General features: G+C 38.6%; 1 protein-coding gene across 1 annotated transcript in view; it reads right to left on the reverse strand.

Annotated features, from left to right (window-relative positions):
• Positions 1–20,589, reverse strand: part of LOC111159066 (STT3B, catalytic subunit of the oligosaccharyltransferase complex) — a 97,023-nt gene extending 76,434 nt beyond the window's left edge. Inside the window, exon 1 of the mRNA XM_022521445.1 lies at positions 19,918–20,589. Within this exon, the coding sequence (XP_022377153.1) occupies positions 19,918–20,231 (314 nt within the window). The 5' untranslated portion in view covers positions 20,232–20,589. The remainder of the gene's footprint in view (positions 1–19,917) is intronic.
• Positions 20,590–23,563: the final 2,974 nt, after the last annotated feature.

The following is a 23,563-nucleotide window of genomic DNA, read 5'->3' on the forward strand; positions in this document are numbered from 1 at the left end:
CCTCTTAAGAGGCTTCCTGCAATTCCTTGTACTTGGACTCCTCCAACAAGGCTGCTTACTTCATAGGCTAGCAAGGAGTCTCTGGTACAAGTCAACTAGCAACACAGTCTTACATAACAATCATGGAAGCTACATTCCCACCACCCTAGACATTGCCCATCACTCTACTTTTCAAAGGCTATCAGCAGGCTACTTCGAAAATAATACATTCTGTGAAAAGATTCATATAGTCAATTATGACTCTGAGTCTGTTTGCAAAGTGTAGTATTAACATTTTACAAAATTGGCCAAGTTAACATACATTCATCTAATAAGGGAGAAAGCAACTAGTTCCACCAACAGAAATGACCAACTATGGATGCCTATGTAAGTGTAAGAGAATCAAGAAAGGACAGAATTCCACGAAGAAAAAATAAAAATAGAAATAAAAAGCGAAGTATTAGAACACCAATGATTATATCTAGTATTAAAGGTTTTCTGTTCCTTCTCCTTTACCCTGTCACTAGGTATACTCTCAGGCTACAAAAGTACCAGATTTACCTAAATCCCACTAGTTGAGAGACTTCATATATACCCCAAATTCAGCACTATTGGGAATAGAGAACAACAAAGGTAAAGTACAAAGCAGCTAAGGCCGGGGCGTCTGGGTGGCTCAGTGGGTTAAAGCCTCTGCCTTCAGCTCAGGTCTTGATCTCAGGGTCCTGGGATCAAGCCCCACATCGGGCTCTCTGCTCAGCGGAGAGCCTGGTCCTCCTCTCTCTCTGCCTGCCTCTCTGCCTACCTGTGATCTCTGTCTATCAAATAAATAAATAAATCTTAAAAAAAAAAAAAAAAAAAGGCAGCTAAGGCCACCAGCTCAAGTTGGCATTTCAATCTACCATTTATTATTCCTGCCATCTAGTGGCAGGATCAAAAACAAAAGCATACCAGACTGACAGGCAGGTACACCTGGGAGGAAAAAAACACCAGTTTACTAGAACTACTATAACAAACAATCTGAACTCAGTCCTACCACATCTACATATAAATACCATCTAGGTAACACAGTAAACACATTGCTAATTTTATTACTTAAACAACGGAAACTCATGCAAGGATATATTCAAGCCTAGTAGGGTAAGAGATTCATCAGTGTTTAATTAACTAGAGCAAAACAAGAAAATTTAAAAGAACTACTAATGATACAGAATAAAGTCTTTTTTTTTTTTTTTTACTCTTTTACTTTTACTAGGTCAATTCTGAAGTTTGTAAAGACCTATGAATACACAGAATGACCACTACCACAACACCAGATCACCTACTCATTTATATACAAGCAGTTCCAACTGGGTCTTTTTTTTTTTTTTTTTTTTTTGACAGAGATCACAAGTAGGCAGAGATGCAGGCAGAGAGAGAGGGGGAAGCAGGCTCCCTGCTGAGCAGAGAGCCCCATGTGGGGCTCGATCCCAGGACCCCGAGGATCATGACCTGAGCTGAAGGCAGAGGCTTTAACCCACTGAGCCACCCGGGCGCCCCCAGTTCCAACTGGGTCTTAAGACTACTCACACTAACCTCTCTGTTCTTAAAACTGATGGATAAGTCATAATGATTCAAGATCTCTTCGAAGCAGAGTTCATGCTGTATTTATCAGATGGACAAACTACCTATTTTTCTATTTGAGCAATATATGGTAAAAACAAAACAAAACAAAACAAAACAAAACAAAACCAATGGCTGGGACACCTGGGTGGCTCAGTCCATTAAGCATCTGCTTTTGGCTCAGGTCATGATTCCAGGGTCCTGAGATCCAGTCCCACATCAGGCTCCTTGCTCAGCAGGGAGCCTGCCTCTTCCTCTGCCTGCTGCATCCCCTGCCTGTGCTCAGTCTCTCTCTGACAATAAATGAAATCTTAAAAAAAAAAAAAAAAAAGTTTGTTCCAAAGCGGATACTGTCCTGCAGACTTTTTTGAGCTTCTCTCTGTACCTTCCCACTTAAGATGAGATGCATTACAAATAAAGATAATCGAACTCCTAAGAACAGAGTAAAACTTCTCCCAAACACATTATTAATTGAAAACAAGATTGGGGGTGGTGCCTGGGTGGCTCCGTGGGTTAAGCCTCTGCCTTCGGCTCAGGACACGATATCAGCGTTCTGGGATTGAGCCCCGAATCAGGCTTCTTGCTCCACGGGAAGCCTTCTCCCTCTCTCACTCCCCGTGCTTGTGTTCCCTCTCTTGCTGTGTATCTGTCAAATAAATAAAATCTGAAAAACAAAAAACGAAAAACAAAAAACAAGATCCATGTTACAGTTCTATCTCTTACTGCCTTAACGGACTGTGACAGCTATCAATTTTCTTAAGTATTCATTCAAAAAATGAGAGTCTACTGTTTATAAAGGGCACTAAATAAACTAATTGGAAAAAAGGAAAGGACAAAGAAAAGTTAGCACCAAAAAATTACATAAAAGTAACAGACTGATAAAAGTATTTTAATGCCATTCAAAAAATCTGAAGAAATTCTAGGATCACATATAAAATAGCAGATTTGGGGTACCTAAGTGGCTCATCAGTTAAGCATCTGACTCTTGATTTTGGCTAAGGTCATGACCTCAGGATCCTGAGATTCAAGCCCCATGCTGGGCTCTGCACTCAGGTAAGAGTCTCCTTGGGATTCTCTCTTTCTTTCTCCCCTCACTGTGCCTCTCCCCACTAGTGCATTTGTTCTCTCAAATAAATAAATTTTAAAAAGAAATAAAATAATAAGATAGTGGTTTGATAAACTAAAACTATCCAATGTTATTTTTTGCTTAGTTAAATCCAGTATATACTGAACTCTAAAACACCTGGGCAAAAGGCAAGAGCTTCACACACCTGGCATGTATTCTCTTTCTCTCCACATAGCACACATACATGCATATGTAATACATATTTAGGTCAGACACACATTCACATATTATAGAAAAAAGATCTCCAACAAACATACATATATAAACCTATCATATTTATACTTATTATATATCTTATTGATATTATACAATTACATTATACTATACAAATAAAATTTCCAAATAAGCATTACAAATATAAATATGTAGTATGTTACATATATTTAAGTCAGGACATATATTCATATTCTACAGAAATAAGATTTCCAACTAACAACCATTAAGTATCCATTGTACGGAACACTAATTCTTTTTAAAAAGTCCTATAGTAATTCCTAAATTAAATATGGTAAACACCGGATTAAAGAAATTTAACAATGTATTCAAGAACATCTGAGCTTTTAACATGCTAATATGTATTATAAACAAATGGATGGGATTGCAGTTTTTCCAAATTTAAATTAGCAGAATTTGTTCTGAACTGCAATTCCTGGGATATGTATTCTGCAGAACATGTTTATGGCAACCACTTTAACAAATAATTTGTATGATTTCTATGTTCTCTTCTAGGTATAAGTTCATTCTGTGTTCCAGAGAAACCAGAAGTTATTCCATTTACTTAGTTTTTAATCGGTAACTTTTCAAACATAAAATACCAGCAAACATAACTCAAGAAGGGGCTAAGAAAGAATGAACAGTTTTCTCTTCTCATTTGAAAGGGGTTGAAGGAAAGAGAAAATACTGAACTATATGAAAACTTTGGTATCCTTCACATATCTAAAGTAACTTTAGCAATTTCTATAAAATAACATGTATTAAACTCCTCAGAGATTATCATGTTTGGGGTATACTCTATTTTAAAATGTGTTTATTGTGAGAATTACAAATGTTGCAAATGCATTTACTGAATTTTAAATGGACTTACCCTCTTCTATCCCCCTTTTCTTTTTTACAAATGGTGTTACATTATGTTCAACCTGGTGCAATCTGGTGTTAGCTTTTTGCCAAATTACTGCACTTGACACCTATATTTTGTCATGGTAATACTGTATTAATATTACTGCCAGTACATTATACTTTAGTTTACTTCTTGAGGAAGGTAACTAATTCTAATGCATGACACTGAAAGTGGAAGAATCTGGGGCAGGGAAGAATAAAAATGAGTAAAAGGCTTGATCATACAGTGGCTGGTATCTCTGGTAGAAAAGGTTTCTGAGACAAAGTCTAAAGATGCTCTGTATTCCTTTACTTGTCAAAGAACTCCTCCAAAAAATCAGAAGTATTATTATGACTTTCATTTCTGTCTTTGAATCTTAGATCCAAGAAATCTGAAGGGACTTGAAAATAAGTCATGCTCCCTGAAGCACTGCTTTTACACCAGAGAGCTGTACTGGAGTGTCAGTCTTCAACATACAGAACTGTAATGATGGGGAACTTTTACACAGAATAATCTTCCTAATTTGAGAGCTGGGAAGTGTCTACAAGTTTACTTCTGTGTATTTTGTATTTGTTCAGGCATAATAGAAAGTTGTCTCATTTTATTTAAAGCCTTGAATTACGGAATTCAGAATTATTCGTATTATTTTCAGTTTTAAAGCAACTCACTACACTCAAAGCCTGAAAGTGTGCTTTTTAAAGTACATAAAGCAAATATTTGAATATTGGTTGTGACTCTCTGGCTTCTATTATTTTGAAAAAATATTCTGACCACAACATTTAAGAAACTTAATTTCCACGATAAAGCTTGCAGGTGGGATCAGCCAAGAAAATCTCAAATATCTGCCAATTCCTTACCGCTGTCTTCCGAGATCTCCAGCAGACCCTCAAAAGAACTAGCCCGGCTATCAAAAACACAAGTTTTGAAATGTGTTGGCAGATAGTGACTGACTGATCCAACTGAATAATTTAGTGGGGAAAAAACTGTCAAGTGTGGGTATAGGCAAGATAGGGCTAGAAAAAACTTGGGAGATGAATGTACTAGTTCTGTCACTCTGGCCAAGTCACTTAGCACTTTACCAAAAATATTATAATAGGCCATAAGTGGATAAAAAATACTTCTAAGTTTTTCCAAGCCTCAGTCTTTTGGAAGTGGAAGGGTATAATAAGTAGATGGATGGAGCATCATGCCATTTCATAATTGTACACACTGTACCTGCTGTTTTTAAAACCAAAAATATCACCTGAGGCTTCTGACTTCACAAAGTATTCTCTCAACACACTAAGCAGTACTTCCTTTTCTCATCTGTAAAACAGGGGTAATAAAATATCTTACAGTGCTTAAGGACCATTAAGCCACACAAAGCATTAAAATTTTCAACAAATTTAACCTAGACTTAGTACCCCTCCCCCCAAATACAAAGTAACCGAGTTAAAAAAACAAAACTGACCAAGACACAAACATAAAAGCACAAAGTCTTCTGTGAACGACAGAAGAAATAAAAATGATAAACACAATACGGTAACCAGTCTCCAAAGATTGTCCGAAATAATTCTGTCCCTACCAGTATGTATGACTCTGATAGGCCTGTGTCCACTTTGAACGATAAAATATACTGGAAGTGACACTGATCATTCCATACCTACCCCTTAATTGGACAAGCAGTTTTCTTGCTCTTGGAATGCTCTTAGAATTCAGCTGCCATGCTGTGAGGTAGCCTAAGCAGCCACATGAAGGAGCTAAAAGCTGCAGCTGAGCTCGCAATCAAGACTCCAGAGGACTCTTAAGCCATATAGCATCCCAGCACTCATAGCCCCAGCTTACAGTAGCCTGTTGAGCCTCCAGATGACTGTAATCATCCCAGCATCACAGCTGAAATCACGAAGCAGAAAAAACTCCCATTCCACCCACAGAATTGTGAAACAATGAAATGCTTTTTGTCACCAAGTTTTGAGGTGGTTATATTATATTTTTATGAATTGAAACAAAAATTATCACAAAATTCCGAGGTATACACTCCAGCAACCATCCACACATATGCATGCATCCGAAAATAGTTTTTAGTGTTCATAGTAGGATTATTCATAAAACCAAAAAGTTGGAAACCTAAATATTCATCAACTAGGAAATGTATAAATACAAACCAAGGAAAATTATATACAGAATACTATTTTTAAAGCTCCAAACAAAGCAAAACTTAGCAATACATTATCTAGAGACACAAAGATATCTAAATATATGTACTTTAATAATGACAAAGGAGATGTTAAACAACACTCAGATAATGGTTTCTTAGTGCTAAGAGGAAAACCAGGAGGACAGGCTAGAGAAGAAATATGGATGGATGTGAAATTGTTAACACCCTAGTTCTATAGTTGGGAAGGGGTTTCACATGGGTGTTTATCATTATGTTCATAATTACAAATATGACATATATATTACTTTAATGTAATTAGCATTTTCAGTATAGTTTGATTTATATAAAAATTTTATAGCTTTATATTATGCTGTAATTCATATCCAACAATTATAACAAGAACTTATTATAAACTTTTTAAAAGTCTAGAATTATTTTTACTTCACAAGGAAAACCGTTTTACATGCTGTTTATATTACACTTTATTTAAATATGGTAAATTAAATAACCAAAATAAAGTATACTAAACAAGAGGAATGATCTCCCTTTCTAAATAAGTGACCCACTCATTTTAACAACCTTCAAAAAAAGATTTAAAAAGATTTTAGTTGCGGGGCACCTGGGTGACTCAGTCCCTTAATTGTTGAACTCTTGGTTTCAGGTGGGGTGGTGATCTCATGGACTGTGGGCAATGTCTACAATAGCCAACTATGGAAAGAACCTAGATGTCCATCAACAGATGAATGGATAAAGAAGATGTGGTATATATACACAATGGAATACTATGCAGCCATCAAAAGAAATGAAATCTTGCCATTTGCGACGACGTGGATGGAACTAGAGGGTATCATGCTTAGCGAAATAAGTCAGTCAGAGAAAGACAACTATCATATGATCTCCCTGATATGAGGGAGAGGAAATGCAACATGGGGGGTTAAGGGGGTAGGAGAAGAGTAAATGAAACAAGATGGCATTGGGAGGGAGACAAACCATAAGTGACTCTTAATCTCACAAAACAAACTGAGGGTTGATGGGGGGGGGGGGGGGTTGGGAGAGGGGGGATGGGGTTATGGACATTGGGGAGAGTATGTGCTATGGTGAGTGCTGTGAAGTGTGTAAACCTGGCGATTCACAGACCTGTACCCCTGGGGATAAAAATATATGTTTATAAAAAAAATGTTTATAAAAAAATAAAATTAAAATAAAGAATATAAAAAGCTGACCAGTCGTTTTGTTATTAGAGTTCAATCCATAGTTTAAAAAAAAAAAGGCAAGGCCTTGGGGCACCTTGGCTGGGTCAGTCTGAGGAGCATAGGACTCTTGATCTCAGGGTGGTGAGTTTGAGCCCCACATGGGCTATAGAGATTACTTAAATAATAATAATAATAACGAAAACAAAAGGTAATGACTTGATATTTTGGCTTATTCAACTCTCAGAATCTACAATATTCAAAGATCTTCCCGGTAATTAGACAAAGACAAAGCTATTTCTACTGCAGAGATATATTACTGGAGACAGGCGATTTAAACCTCAATGAGTATTTTTATTTATTATCCTTTAACCTTTTCTACCTTATCTAGGAAGGTTTAAGTGAAATCAGAGCTCTGATGGCTTTCTAAGGTGTCACTTAATTTCCAAATTAATTACCAATGCAGATTATCTTTCACCTGCTTTTTCAAAGTTCCCCTTCTGCCACTTTGCCTTTAACTTCACCACCAACCTACGTTACCTATTCTCAATAACCGAAAGAATCAAAGAGGATTTTCATTTTTATAGAAAATGGCAAAAGGAAAAACAGCGTTCACTATTTGTTTTGCAGCATGACATTAAGGAGGCAGCCTGCACCCTGAGCCGAGAGAATGGCACCATCAAGCTCTGTCCCTTGAGAACAACACTCAGCATCAAGCCACCACAGCTTTGAACTGCATCTGTAAGCGTTTTATTTTGTGTGTCCCTTAGGCCTAAGCCTCTTGTGCATCAGAAAAGTGTACGGTTATTTTTGGGGTCTGGGAACACCAAAAACAATTTTTTCCACATAAATTAATGGTTCTTTATTTTATGCATTTTGGCTTACTAAAGTTTTCGTTGGAATGCTCTACTTTTGGGTGAGGGATGCTGTAATCACAGTTAAATCAACAGCCAAGAAACCAAATGGATCATTAATCCAACCCACCCAAACTCATCATGTGCATGAATTAAATGCCTATATACCCAAATGCTCATATCTATCTTACTATTTCTCCACATCAAGATGTATTTCTCAAATTCAAACAAAATGCCACCTTGTAAACCTTACTTTTATTGCTGACATGTCCTTTTTTATTTACCAGCTCAAAAGTTAACAGCATTAACTGGTCTGTCTTTTCTTATTCAATATTCCTTAACAGTTGAGTTAAAACTTGAGACAGTTATCTGTACTTAGAAGAAATACTCATTGAACTAAAATACTCCCTCCCTTAAAGTTCTCATAGGCTATCCAGCTAACCATTTACCAAGTGCAGATGGCAATCACTCACTCACATAAATTATTTCTCCATTTAAGTATCACTTCCTTACTGCATCAATTCCTTCTTCTAGAAGTATCATCACTTCCTTTCTGCATCAATTCTTTCCTTCTTCTATAAGATTTCCTTCTTCTATAAGATTCTATGACACCTTTATTGAGGGTAAGATTATGATGTTCCATACTAAGAGGTCCACCAACAATTCCAGTGAGGGGGTGGTGAGTTTCCACACCAACAATCATTTCTCTGACATCTCTATCCTACAGATCACCTTAATTCTGAAACTAGGATAGTGTTAGATCCGACAAAGGTTCAGTCCTACAAGACTGACCTCCCCAGCAACCCAATCTCCCACTTCACAAACCAATCACAAGTCCAAGCTGTCACCAGTGCTTCTAGCCTACTAGCTACAGACCAGAAATTCTAGTGACCCTCTCCCTTGGGTTCAATTAATTTGGTAGAGCTGCTCACAGTACTGAGAGAAAATATTTAACTTACTAGATCACAGATTTATTATAAAAGGACAGAACTCAGGAACAGCCAGATAAAAGAGATTCATAAGGCAAGATTACGTGGAAGGGGCACGAGGCTTCCATGCTCTCTCCGAGTACACCAAACGCTCCCCAAAACTCCTCATATTCACAAATATGAAAGTTCCCCAAACTCTGTCCTCTGGGGTTTTTATGAAGACTCTATCACATTGGCATAATTAAATTATTGGGGCCACTGGTGATTAAACCTGCAGCCCCTTTGCCCTTCCCAGTGGTGAGAAGGTAGGACTTAAACTTCCAACCCTCTAATCACAGGGTAGGTTCCACCAGCAACCAACTCCCATCCTTAGGTGACCTAAGGGCTTTCCAAAGTCACTGCATTAACATAACAAAAGATGCCAATTTTTGCTCTCATTACTTAGAAAATTACAAAGGTTTTAGGAGCTCTGTGGCAGAAACAAGGATGAAGACCAAACATATGCTTCTTAGGGATCACACTATCACTACACATGTTTCTACTGACATCACAGTCAAATCCAAGGTTTATCAAACTATATACATCAGAGACTTCCTGTGCTATTACTATCATCACCGAAACATAAAATGTGGTTACCATTAAGGATAAGGATCCATGTTAATATAAATTGAATCCACTACGTTCCTAATACAGTGTAGGATATTCTAGCATGATTAGAAATGATGTTCTTACCCTAAACAATCTCACCTCTCTATAGTAACAGTAAGTTATTAATATTATTATTCATTAGGGAGGGAAATAAGAACCATATCACTGTAACAGTATTTTACCACTTTAGGCAAAGAACAAATAACTTAAATCTTCAATACAGCTCTAGCCTATTAAGCTAAATGAACAGTCCTGAACAAAATTTAACCAAAGTAAGTTTGTTCTATATTGGGATCAATAAAACCTGTATCTATACCTCTCGCACAAGGCAGATAAACCATATTAGATTGTTATTTCTTAAAGAAGTATGCCTGGCATGTTTCCTAACAGTTAATACATTTCAAAAAAAAAAAAAATCCCTACTTCCCTGGGGAATTCAAACAAGAACAATACTAGAGGTATTAAAGAAGCTTAAATCATTAGGTTGGAACATTATCCAAATACAGCCTAATTCAAAGTCATTTATATTTCTCTCTGGTATATATTACAAGAGATATAGGGGACACGGAATAATAAGTATGTATATACCTTCCTTATGATGCTTGGTTTATATTTTAAGTTTCAATTCTGTAGAAATACTAGCTGACTAAATTGGGAGTTTGAAGAAAGGCAGTCCTAGATTTAAATTCTTCAACAACGCACTATGACAAGGCTTTATTTGTTTATAAAAGAAATCAACTGTTATCCATTCACGTAGCATAGGTTACATACTAATGGGCAGCAGAAAAATACCATCAAATTTGATCAAATCATTCTGACCAATAAATAGACATGCATTAGAGAACATTCCTGTTCACTATTTCACTTAAGAACTGCTTTCTAATTAAAAGAAAAGCTTACTTGGAAGGAATACTCACTGAACTAAAATTTCCTTCCCTTAAAGTTCTCCTAGGATATCCAGCTAGCCAGTCATGGCCTAGAATCCCATTTCCAATATCCTTAATCATTCGCTAACATACAATGCCAAATTTCCACACCCCAACAGATTTCAAGCTCCTACATAAAGAATCATGTAGAATCCTACATAGAAAATCATTTGCTTTATTATTCTTTTAACTTAAGTATAGTTGACAATGTTGCATTTGCTTCAGGTGTACAACACAGTGATTAGACAATTGTATACATTACTCAATGCCTGACTGTTAACTCTTTGAAAAAAACTTTTTATCCCCTGAAGACAGTTTCTGAAAGGAACTTACTACTATCAAACCTCTCCTATTCTTCCTGAAGACCAAGACAGTTACTAAATCAATAAAGGAAATAAAAACAGGGGAAAGAAAAACAGTAGTAGTCATAGAAAACTGGAAGAATACAGAGCTATCCTTTATAAAGATACCAATACATTATTAAACACCCCATTCTTAGGGTTCTCCTAAATTCCTTCAGTTCAGATCTCTTTCCAACATTCGCTTTCCTCCTTTCTTTCAAGAACTAACCACTCCCTACCTTATATAAATTTTAATATGTTTTAAAGTAAACAATACTTGGCAAAAGCTATAGTTTAAAATCTAGTCCTCTGCAGTTATCTGATTATTTATCATTTGTCTCCTGAATGACAGTGATGTCTCCCCCAGCCCCTCCTTCCTTATAGTCTCTGTCTGCTGAAAGACTGAATCTCTTTGGCCAGTTAGTACTTTTTGAAAAGTTGTCAAGGTTATCTGGAGACAAGGCTGACTCTAGCTCAAAGTATCCATCTTGAGATAATTTCTGATCTCAAGGGAAGAGAAGAATCTCTCCCTTTCCTACAAGTACTTCCTGCTGTGAAAGAGCAGGCAACCTCCACAGTGCGGTAAGCCTGGTTAGTCAAATGATTGCTAAACTTTATTACCACATATTCTCCACAACCCTTTGATCAATGAAGATGGATCTTAAACACAAGGCTGAGGGAAAAAAAAATGACACAAAAGCTCTAAATGCATTTATCTCAATTTTTAAAATAGGCAAAACTAAATTATATTATTTCGGAATGCACACAGAATTGCACCACCTGTGAGGAAAAGCAATTACGTAATTACTATACAAGTGGTGAGCAGGGGAGGCAAGCATACATCAAGGCTTCTGAGGTGGTGGCAACGTTCTATTTCTTGATCTGGGTGATGATCACATGGGTGTTTATCTTATAATTAGTCATTACATTGTACATAAGGTTTATATACTTTACACTATGTGTTATATTTCACCATAAAAGAAAAACTTTTTTAAAAGACTGAAACCAAAAACTTTCTTACTAAAAGCTTTTGCAGAACATTTTTCTCTTGCTTATATAAACATTTAAGACATTTTCAAATATCATCCCAAAAACTTCAAGAGTGCTGCCTTCCAATAATTCTGTGCTCCATTACTCTTCTTGCGGATTATACAAGTAAGATGGTTTAATAATTTACCTTAATAATAAAACCTACTTAAATAGAATTTATTCTACTTTAAGGAAATTACTGGTTATTTTAAGAATAGGCATGATCTGCTAAGAGAGTAGATCTTAAAAGTTCTCATCACAAGAAAAAAAACTTTATATAAGGTGACAAATATTAACACCTTAATATCATTTCAAAATGTATACAAATACTAAATAATTATGCTGTACACCTGAAATTATTAAATGTCATCTATACTTCAATCTAAAAAAAAAAGAATAAGGATGAAATAAACATGGTGGTCACAAGTGAGTTTCCCAGTAGTGATTCTTTTCACAGACTCTACTCCACCCATTTGGCCAGCAACAAACAATAATTTAAGCTGTGAATACACAGGAACTTTGGAAATTATGAATTACTATATTTTAACTTAAAAATAGTATAGAAAACAGCATATGCTACAATATTACTTATTCATCTATCTATGGGAGAGAAAGACCCAACAATTTAAGTTTTAAAAACCAAATTCATCTGAAGTCATGTGTAGGTTGGAAAGATTGCTAGATATCACTAAAGAAAAGAACACTGCACGGTGAAGAAAAGTCTTTACCGGAGAACAGCTGACAAACCTGTAGGGCATAAAAAAGGAAATTAAAAGAAAACCTCAAAAGAAACATTACCAATTTAGTTATAAAGTAGTCATTTATACTTTATTAATATAAACATAAGTTTTCTTTATGATTTTATGAAGAGTCCTTCCCTTCAAATAGGAATGAATAAAAAAAGTAAAAAAAAAATTGAAAACCTAAAGCACGAAAACTATTAACTCAATGAAATTACAGATAAGCGAAGCAGACAAATTTTGTATCACTAATTCTAAATAAGTCAAACTTCACATAAAAACCATTTTATAGGGGCGCCTGGGTGGCTCAGTGGGTTGGGCCTCTGCCTTCAGCTCAGGTCATGATCTCAGGGTCCTGGAATCTAGCTGCCCCCCTCCCCTTCGACGGGCTCTCTGCTCAGTGGGATGCCTGCTTCCCCCTCGCCTGCCTATCTGCCTACTTGTGCTCTCTCGCTCTCTCTGTCAAATAAATAAAATCTTAAAAAAAAAAAAAAAAATTTCATAAACTTCAATTTCCAATACTGTCAATTTAAAGTGAACGGTAGAAACAAACTTCCCTTCATCTTCTCAAGTAACAATTTTCAAACTTCTCACAAAACGGCCTGTAATGCAAACAAAGGTGCAAAGAAAATAGAAGAGAATCTAGCCAAATTGCAACCTTAGAAAAAGTACTTCACCCCCTTTACTGGTCAGATTCTTTGCCCTGATTACAAGCCAAGCCAACATAAACTCTGGAAACTCTGTAGACTATTGAATTCTGGATCTACTAAACTCCCACCCTGTAAAATTCCCTTAACTGGAATGGCTTAATATTTCCAACCTTATTATAATGAACTTTTTACAGACAAAATAAATCTAAATAAAACAACATTCACTTGGATTCATTCATCTTTTCTTCTCACTCAGCTATTCCCCTTAAAAGTCCCATCCCTGAAAACTCCCTAGTCATTCAGGTTTAAAAACCTGAAGGCAGGGGGGCACCTGGCTTGCTCAGGTCATGATCCCAGCTTCCTGGGATCAAGCCCCAGGTCTGGCTCCCTGCTCAGGGAAAGCCTGCTTCTCCCTTTGCCCCACCCCTCCAGTTCCTGCTCTCTCTCTGTCTGTCGCTCTCTCTCAATCTCAAATAAATAAATAAAATCTTTAAATCATCATCAACTCTTCTCTCTTCCCTACATCAAAACAAGTAATTAGCCATTATCCAAAACAAGTAATTAGCCATTATCCAACTAGTGAGCTTAGTTAGCTGGGCATGGATTGTGCCCAGGCATTCTGCTAGGCCAATATGTTAAGACTTAAATCAGGGCAGCTGATTAAAAAACATAAATTAAATGGAGGACACTTTCATTTAAGCCTGCCTTGAAGGCAGAGGATGCAGTAAAAAGGACATAGATTTTGGAGACAAGCAGAACTGTATTACTTAATTCTTAGGGGAATACTAAATTGAAGTATTTTTTTTTTTTATCTACAGAAGAGATGTTACCTTATCTCAATTCTAAGATCTAAAATCAAGTTGTAAGACACTGTAAAAACTAAGCATCTACTATCATTTAGAACGCATATTAAAGTTATCCTGCAACACTAAGTTCCACAGAAAGAAAAAAATGGTCACTAATGATATGATCAATTTAATTAGTGTAGCAGTCACAATTCTTTAGAAATGTGTATTTCTGAAAATAGTATAAACTTGACCAACATAAAGGCATTCACCAACCTATGTGCAGGTTATATTCCAAAGTATGCTTAGATGCCTTTCATTTGAAACTCTGAAGGTGTTTTTACAAAGAAATAAAATTCTAAGTCAACAAATGCCAGTTTACCTCCATTTACTTAAAATAGGACAGCCTCTGCAGTTGCTCCTATCTCTTCCAACCCTTACCTCCACCTAAACTTTTTTTTAAAAATCCTAAGGTATTGACAGTTTCTATCAATTTCTAAATCCTTGGAAATTATTTGTGTCAGAATTAGGTCAAGTGAGGACACAGAAACTTACTCAGAAAAAAGTAAGTGATATAAAAACAAAAAATATCCACCAGAATCAGGTAAAGGAAGTAAAGAAGTTAAGATGGGGTAGCAAGTTAACCATTCACATTTTTCCCCCTTTCAACAGTATTACTTTGGCCCATACATTGTTTTCGGGGGTTCTGTATTATTTGAAAATGTTTTCATTTTTTCCTATTAATTGTAGGGACTGAAATAAGTAACTTTTGCAATTATACATAAATTAAGCTAGTATCTGGACAAAACACGGCAATAAAACAGCATAAATATGACTCAGAGTAAGCAACAGGCTGACCAATAAGAGGCTTCTAATAATCCAAAAAGAATTTAGGTGTTCCACATAAATTAAGTCCGGTAAAACCAACATCAATATCCTTCTAACAACTTCACAGTTCCATCTGAGACATCAGATTTGGCAAAGCTAAGTCATATAACAGACATGCATTGACTTAGGATGTACTCAGATAAGTTATTAACCAAAACCTAGAAAGATTAAATCTTGATTCTAACCTGCAGTCCAATTGAGGGTAATACAGAAACAGTATTTATAGTCATTAAGTTCAAGTATTATAGAAAAAAAATGTCCAGAAATAAGAGATCCTCTTAATTATGGAGTTGGAGAACAAAGATAACACTCTTGAGGTACTATCAATGTCTACAAGCAGGATTCAAAAGCAGTAATAGAAAGATATGATAAAGCAAATAAACTAAAACACTAACTATAGAATGTAGGTGTTGAAGAGGAGAGTTCACTATAAAATTCTTCCGATTTTTCAGTATATTTGGAAATTCTTATAATGTATAATTTAACGTAACACACATATGTTGAATTGTGGGATGCTTTTATAATTTGGGTTAATAGCAGTATGGTCTCTAAGAGCATTTAAGTTTTTAAAGTAAGCAAGTAACAAATATGATTCAGTCACTCAAGAATATTAATCTTTCCATTTTTTCTGAGAGCATGTATGCACTAATGAATACTAAGAAATTACAACGAAGAGAACTTTTTAACATTTTTCATATCCCAAAGTACTCATCACTTATAGAGAGCAAAAAAATCAATAGTAGATTAAGTACAGACAGGCCAATAAGTTTCCTCATATTCTTTAACAACTGAGTCAGAGCCCATAATGAGCTTCTAATGCTTCCTCTACAATCAATGCTGAATTTTTGCAAACTATTCTTGGCAGTAAGAGATCTGCAGGCTTACTCAAGTTAGCCCTCAAAATACGAAAATCCAGAACAAAAAGAAAAAAGTTCCAAAGTCTTTACTAACAGATCCTAACTACCCCAGGACCTATACTATTTGCCTCATAAAACCTCTGTTTACTACCTACAAGAACATCACACTTAAACCAGATGGGAGCAAGTCCGATTCAATTATCCAGTGCAGCAGGCCAAGACATTCCCTGCACCTCCTCCCTAAGTGTTCTTGTAACTTAGAATGATTTTAAGCTCAAGGCTAGAAAAACTGTAAATTACAATGAATCCAGTGACAGTATACCTGTTCTGAAGTGCAGCTGGACTGCTGTTGCTAATGATTCTACAAAGTAACTTTTTAAGATTTGGGATTTTTTTTTTTCTAAAACTGGTTTTGTTACCCATTTTGTCTTCTTCAGAACTGAGGTCAATAGCCTCTTTTTGTCATCTGCAAAATGAAGAAAAACGTGGAGACCGCAAAGTACAGGAACTAGTTCCCAGCTTACAAACAGCTTATGTTCCAAAGGTTTATCAATCCTTTGAAAGGTTTATCAATCCTTTGAAAACACGTTTGCACTAATTAATCTATTTATACCAATTTATACCATAGTTTCTTTAGAAAATTGTACTCCAAGTTTCAATTCTAAATTGCAGCTTTCTGCCCTGGAAAACGACATCTGCTGCCCTTTTACAGCTTTTACAGTTTTGCAGTCAAAACTCAGGCTCAGAGAATTCTCTCTTTAGAGCTCTAGGGAGAACCCACTGCAACCTTTGTAGGCAGGGAAAAGGGCAGCTCTCCTTACAAAGGGAGCTTTTACATCACATCCATGGGAAAAGCCACTGTAAGTCAATGAGATAACAGTGGTGGAAAAGGTACCTGTTTAATATAAAAGTATTAATAGTTACAACAAAAATAAGTAGAAACTACATTTTGCTCCAGATAAAAAGAAGATAAAATTAGGTGCTGTTAAAATAGTTGCTTAACCAAATGTTTGGCAAGTACAGACAATATATTCTAGAACTGCTTCCTCATATCTGATCTACTCAATTGATAAGGGAGGAAATTACTAAAGTGAAGTGGTGAGGAGATCATACCACAAATGTTGCTAAGTTCTAAAAATGTATAGTGTACTTTAAAATTCAATAAATATATAATATCCAACATTATATACCACCCCTTATAACAGCTGCAAGATTTTAAAAAATAAATTGAGTGACAAATTTAAAAAACAAGTATAACTTTGTGACAATGAGTCACCTCTGGCAACTAACTAGAGTCTTTCGCAATTTAAGAACTACTGTAAATCATAGAAATAACTCACAAACAGAAAAACTTTTCACTAAAGACTTCAGAAATGAAGCCAGTAACAAAGACATGAAAAAAGGGAACAGAGAAGGCCAGAATAAATCGGTTTGTTGATATAAAATCTGAAAGAAACATTTAAATATTATTAAAGATTCATGTCATTGCTGCATTATAAAATAGTAATCTGGGAGACTCCCAAGCTAGTATAACACTAGAGTATTAGATTAAAAGATCAAAACATTGGTGTTCTTATTAACTTGGAAGGAAAACTGCTTTAAAATTCCAGAGTAGTAATGATAGGCAATCTAATCTAACCCTTTTCAAAATTTTTCAACAAGAATGGATTATAAGAATGAGATACCTAACTACCTGAGGTCTTCAAGAGGTATGAAAAGAAAAACTAAAGTGAGCAAACAAAGGATTTTTTTGTTGTTGTTTAAAAATCTAGGTTTCTCATTAAGTCAACCCAAATTGTACTTAAGACATCAAATTTGTATTTGGCAAATCTCTGTTCACAGTAAGGAATAGGGACAATTCCTTTATTATAAAAGGACTGTTTAATACTAATGACAATTACCTAATATTATGAACAGAAGCATTTAATTAGGAATATAATAAAATATATAAAATATATTACATTATAGGATATACACAATATATAAAATATAATAAAATATAAATATTAAAACTATTAGTAAGCACCTAAAGTAGATTTTAAGAATGAAGAGATATATGTACCTTTAGATTAGCGTATACAAATTAAATTTAGTTCAAATTTCATACATTTAGCTAAAGGACAGTGTTTCTGAAATGTGTTTCTATGCATAAAAAAAAAGAAGTGAAACAAATTTTCACGTAGATAAAAAACGGTTATGCTCTCCAAGCATATTCCTGAAACCTAAAAAAAAGATCAACTTCTAATTCTTTGTCATACTTTAAAAAATATTATCTGTAAAGTAACTTGATAAAACTTCATGGTTACAATACTCAATTTCAATAGTAATTCTGGGCTGACTTGACGCAGATTTCTAATCTTCCTTCAAAATAAGGAAAAATAATAACATTGTCTCCCATTCAGTTGTGAATTTTTCTGAAATCCTTAATTGCAGCCTCAAAGTTACTATTAAACAATATTCAGCCTTTGTAAAAACGATACTCTCTTAGAAATACTATTCACAACCTTTGCTATCCCTCATGTTCAGTCACCATGCATTTCTGCTATTGTAATCTAAAAAGACAACTTTCTCTTTTTACGTTGTTGTTCTGTAAAATATTAGCAGTTTTCATTTCCCGGTTCCAATTTCATTTTTATCTAATTTCCTTAAGTGTTTCAAACCTAGACTAAGAACATTTTACCTAGTTCCCAAGGCTTCACAGTATGTTCTCCTGTAATTCCAAATAACATAAAGTTATTTTTTTTTTTAATGTTAGAAAAAAATCAAAACCTTTTCGTTTCACGAAGAATGTCCCAGTAATTAACTGTTTACCTAAAATGAATTCTCGGTGAGCAGGCCCCTGTCATGTTCAATAGATGCTGCACTACCAATTTTTCTATCTTAACAGAACTTCAATCCAGTGTTTTAATATATGGGTAATTCACTTCCCCAAATATTTATCATCCATATAGTAACAGCTCTCAAGAAGATTCTTTCTGTATTCAAATGACAAATATCTTAAAGTTTAGTTAGATCTAATTATTATAAGGCTGTAAGATTAACTCAAGGCTGACAAGTCGGTCAACATGAATTAAGTCAGTTTAAAAGGCATAGGCTCAGGTAGAAGGTAAAAAACAAACAAAAGCAAAAAGGCTGGGAAAGCTGGGGAAAAAATTAAAGCAATAATTCACAAACCAGCGTAATGCCTAAATTAGCTAGTGTTCTTAGCAGGGTAATTTCCTAAAACATTCAGGTCAGTCGCGAATACCATGTGTAACTTCTGGACTATAACCTAAGGCTCCCCATCACTGTGATAGTTTGTTCTCTTACCCACAAACGTTCCTGCAGAGACCAATAAAGGAACTAATGCCATGCTTTCGGATATTGTGCACAACATACTGAGGGTGACAGTTGGACTAACAGAGTAATGTTCTTGCTCTAAAAAGCAACCCAAGATAATTGTGGAACAGTGAGGTGCTGAGTGCACTCAGGGGCCTTGAAAAAAGCCACTCCTGAAAATATCTAGTGTTAAATAAATAAGAGTCCCCAGCTTTCAGATCACTTTCAGGGATATTATTTCCTTTCCTACAACACCTCACGCTCTTTTTCCCTTCTTGTATAAGGAGAGCAAAAACGAGAAACACGAAAAACGTAAAACTGCGAGGCTGAGTAGACACGGCTCCTGCACATCTGGCCTCACGTCCAACCGCAACAAGGCAACCCCTGGGCGATCCCAACCCAACCAGCAAAATCGCGCCCGCAAAAATGAGAGAACGCGAAAGCCACGGGCGCGGGGGGCGGGGAGGCGGGGAGTCCGCCACGAGTCGGCCGAGGAGCGCCCTGCCGGCTCCCGGCGTGGCCACTCAGACTGGGCTAGCCAAGAGGGCTGCGAGGGGCTTCGTTCGCCCTCCCGGGAGGCGTCACACTTATCCGGAAGGGGGCCAAAGTCCCACTTGGGGACCCCACCTCCAGCTGCCAGGGGGAAACTTCACCCACGGGCAGGGAGCGCGCCCGGAGCTCCTGGACCCGCGCTCGCCTCGGCGGGGGTGCGAGCCGGACTCCGCGGCGGCGCGGCGCCAAGTCCGGGACGAGCCGCGGCGGGCAGAGGCGCCGGTCCCGGTTCTCCGCGGGCCGCGGGCGGGGGAGGGGCGGCGGGGCACTTACCACGGGTCGAACTCGTGAATGATGCTTTCGAAGCGAATGACCGCGAAGAGGCGCGAGCTGAAGCCGGCAAGCCAGGCCAGGAAGAGGATGGTGAAGGAGAGCAGCGACTGCCAGCCGGCCGGCTGCGACAGCCCCCCGGATAGCCCCGCGGGGGCCGGCTTCGGCGGCGCCACGCCGCCCGCCACCTTGTGCGCGCACTGGGCCCCGGGCCCGTGGTGACCGTGCCTGCTGTTCCCCAGGGCCATGAGGCCGCTCCACGGGGACGAGTTGAGGGACGACTTGTGCTTGCTCTCCGGGGCCGAGGGCTCCGCCATGTTGTGCCCCGGCGGCGGGTCTCGCTCCTCGCCGCCGCCGCCGCCGCCTGGTGCGAGGGGTGCTGGGCGGGGACCCGGAGGAGGAGGAGGAGGAGGAGGAAGAAAAAGGAGGAGGAGGGAAGAGCGCCGCGCGCTCCCGCCCTCAGCGCAGCGAGGCCGGGGGACAGGGGGTGGAGGCAGCGGCGGGGAGTCTCTGCCTCAGCAGCGGCCGCGACCGCCGCGCTCTCAACTCGGATGGCCCTTGCGCCCCACTAGCCATCCGTATCCTCCGTGCAGCTGCGGCAGCGGCGAAAGCCGACGGGACGAGGGCGCCAGAGAAGAAGCAGCAGACGGAGGCGGCACCACAGCTCCGAACAGCAATGACATTCCCCCCTCACACCCGTCGCCCGCCCCGCGGTGAAGAGCAGGAGGAGGAGCCCCCTGGAGTCCGGGCGGAGCTCAGGCTACCTCTGACTCCGCCCCCGACCCGACAGGAACTGGCCCTTCCACCTGTCACAATGCGACAGGTCCGTTAGGGGGCGGGCCCAGAACCGCGGTGCCCACCAATTGGGGCGCGAGCTGGGGCGGGGCTTAGCCCAACCGCTCTCCCCCACTCCTTCCCCCTCCCGCCTCGCGCCGGTTTGCCCGGGGCGGCCGTGCTGCGCTGCTACGGCTTCATTGTCAGTTGAAAGACGCGGTTTAGCGCGCCTGTGTTGTCGGCAAGGAAGGGTGCTAGGCGGCTCTGCTCGTTGCATGAAGCTGGGCCGGGAGGAGGGGTCGGGAGATGATCGAGAACGGCGGAGCAGCCTCCGTCAGAATCGTCCTAAAGAAGGCGAACAGCGCCGAGCCGACCAACAGGGCGCTCGCGGGTTCGCGGCGGTCGTGACTTTTAACCCGCTCCGCGCTGAGCGCCCCGTCACGTGACTGAGCGCGCAGGCGCGTTACTCCAGTCTTGTGCGCTTGGGGCTGGCTGGCGGGGTTTTGCCGCCCAGGGCGCCCGGCACGGTAAGTGCAGCCTGTTTAGTGTCGGTGGCTGCCGCTAGGTCCACCCTGCTGGCTGCGCCGGATGTGCTGCTCCCGATGTTGTGAGTTAAAACAACTTTGCCGGCGCTGAAAACTCTTCGGAGCAGAAAACCGGCTCCTAGCTCCGAAGAGACCTACCTAGGGGGCAGGCAAAGTGCGACTTTCTCGCTTTTTTTCACTTCTGGTCTCTTTTTAATTGGAAATTAGAAATCGTTTGTTTACTGGAAATACGAGCCGATGCATGGCTTCATTGTTAGTTGGGCTGCATACAGTCCACCTAACGAGTGAAACTTTATGTCAGCTGTTACTGAAGTCTCTTTATTAAATAATAACGGACTGAAGATCCTTGTCCACCAAGTTCTGCCCGTCTAGGTTGTATTTTTATATCTTCCTCCACTTTTTCCTTGCCCCCCCGCCCCCCCCCCCCGCCGAAAGTGCCACTAGGGAGACCAAATTCAAGTCAGAATGAGTTTAAACATAAATGGGGTAATAAGGAGACTAGAGTTACTCTAATATACGCCCTGTGAAGGACATGGACCTTTGATTCTATACATATTCGATTCATTTTTCATGTAATTGTCCATTTTATTTAGGTGAATAACGTGAACTCTAAAGCCTGTGTTCGCATATTATGAAAAAACTCAATTATTAAGCCATTAAGAAATTTAACACATCTAGCAGATTTAAGCATTTAGAAATTGTGTTTAAATAGTAGGTCTCTTCAGAATGTTAGATAAATGAATGAGTATACTTAGTCTGAGACTGGTCTTTGCAACTAATGGATACAGCTACTCTTTTAACCTGAGTAACTTTTCTTTGGTCTCCTTACAAAAATAACTAAATAGTCTCATTAAGGAAAAGATGAAAGGTTTCCAGAAGTAGACTTTCCCACCAACAATTTAAAGCTGACGCTTATTGGACATCTGAATTTTAGTTAGAATTATCATAGAATATTAACTGAGCCCTGCTGTAGGAGAAAGGTGACCTCCTCTTCTCAGAGCCAAACTGTACACGCTAAAATGCCAGCATTTAGAGTATTGGGCCCATGTTCCATGAACCAAAGTTCTATCAACCTAAAATAAAATTTATATTTTCATTTTAATTCATTTGGATATTTATTTTACTCTCTTTTGTATAGATGCTTTCTATTAAGTTATACATTATTTTGCTTCCTTTTTGGTGTTTTAATTGCCAAGGTCCTGGTCTGAAAAGTAACAAGACTCAGTTCTAGTTGCCCATTGTTGCTTACTAAGCTGTGTAGCATTGGCTGAATCACCTGCATGTGTTACCCTTCTACTTAGAAAGTCAGTTGTCGATACCGCCTGAGATAGATTATCTGAAAATACTTTGAAAAATTGTTAAGGATCATAAGCAAACATGGCTTAGCCGTGAGTGTAAATCAGTAGAAAAAACCCTGTTATTCTTGGTCTTTATTCACTTACTCACTAATGCATTCAACAAGTATTTATTGAACTCCTTTATGCAAAGTACTATGTGGGCACGGATGTAGTAGGGAATATGAGAAAGGCGGTTCCTCCCTCACAGAGGTCACGAGCCATTCCTAGGGAGATGGACACTGAGTAAGCAGTCACATTTCTAAGTACCAAAATGCAATGCTACAAACGCTATCAAAGAGAGACATCTGGGGGATTTGATCTGCACAAGATGAGAATGTTACCCAGGGAAGCAGCAGCGGGGATAAGGCTAAAATGATTCAGAGGAAGAAGAAAGGAAAGGAAAGAGTTATCCAGACAGAGAAGCACATACAAAGGTCCTGCTTTAGGTGTGGGGAGGCGGGTACAAAGAACCCCAAAAATGGCCAGTATGGCTGCGGCACAGTGGAACAATGTGACACAGGAGTTCAGTAAATGGCTAGAGATTGTAAGGTTATATTAAGAGGTGTTTTTGTTTTGTTTCGATGGAAGACTAAGAAGAAACCCTAAAGGGATTTAAGCAGAATTTGGTGTGTATGAGATGGAGTGTCATCAGCTGTGTGTTTTGGAAAGATTACCGAAAGAGTGCAATGTGAAAAGCACGTTGCAGAAGGAACTCAGGCCACCTGTGCCAACATCTGAGCTTACAGAGGTTACTTTTGTGAGGAATGCATTACGGAGGAACCACTAGGGAATCCATAAAAATAAATTGCAATACGGTGACTTCTCAATTTCTAGCCCAAATATAGAAAAGTGACTCTGCTTGCGCATGAACTCGAATATATTGTTTTGCCTCACTGCACTTGAGCTTCTTGATCCTGCTTGGTGTTTTGGATGCTGAAACGGGGATAGTAGGGCCCAGAGAGGAAAGGATAGGTGGGGGAGGTAACAGAAGAG

The sequence above is a fragment of the Enhydra lutris genome, unplaced genomic scaffold (genome assembly GCF_002288905.1).
Source record: "Enhydra lutris kenyoni isolate GAN:26980312 unplaced genomic scaffold, ASM228890v2 scaffoldscaffold66, whole genome shotgun sequence".
In the NCBI taxonomy this organism is placed as follows: Eukaryota; Metazoa; Chordata; class Mammalia; order Carnivora; family Mustelidae; genus Enhydra; species Enhydra lutris.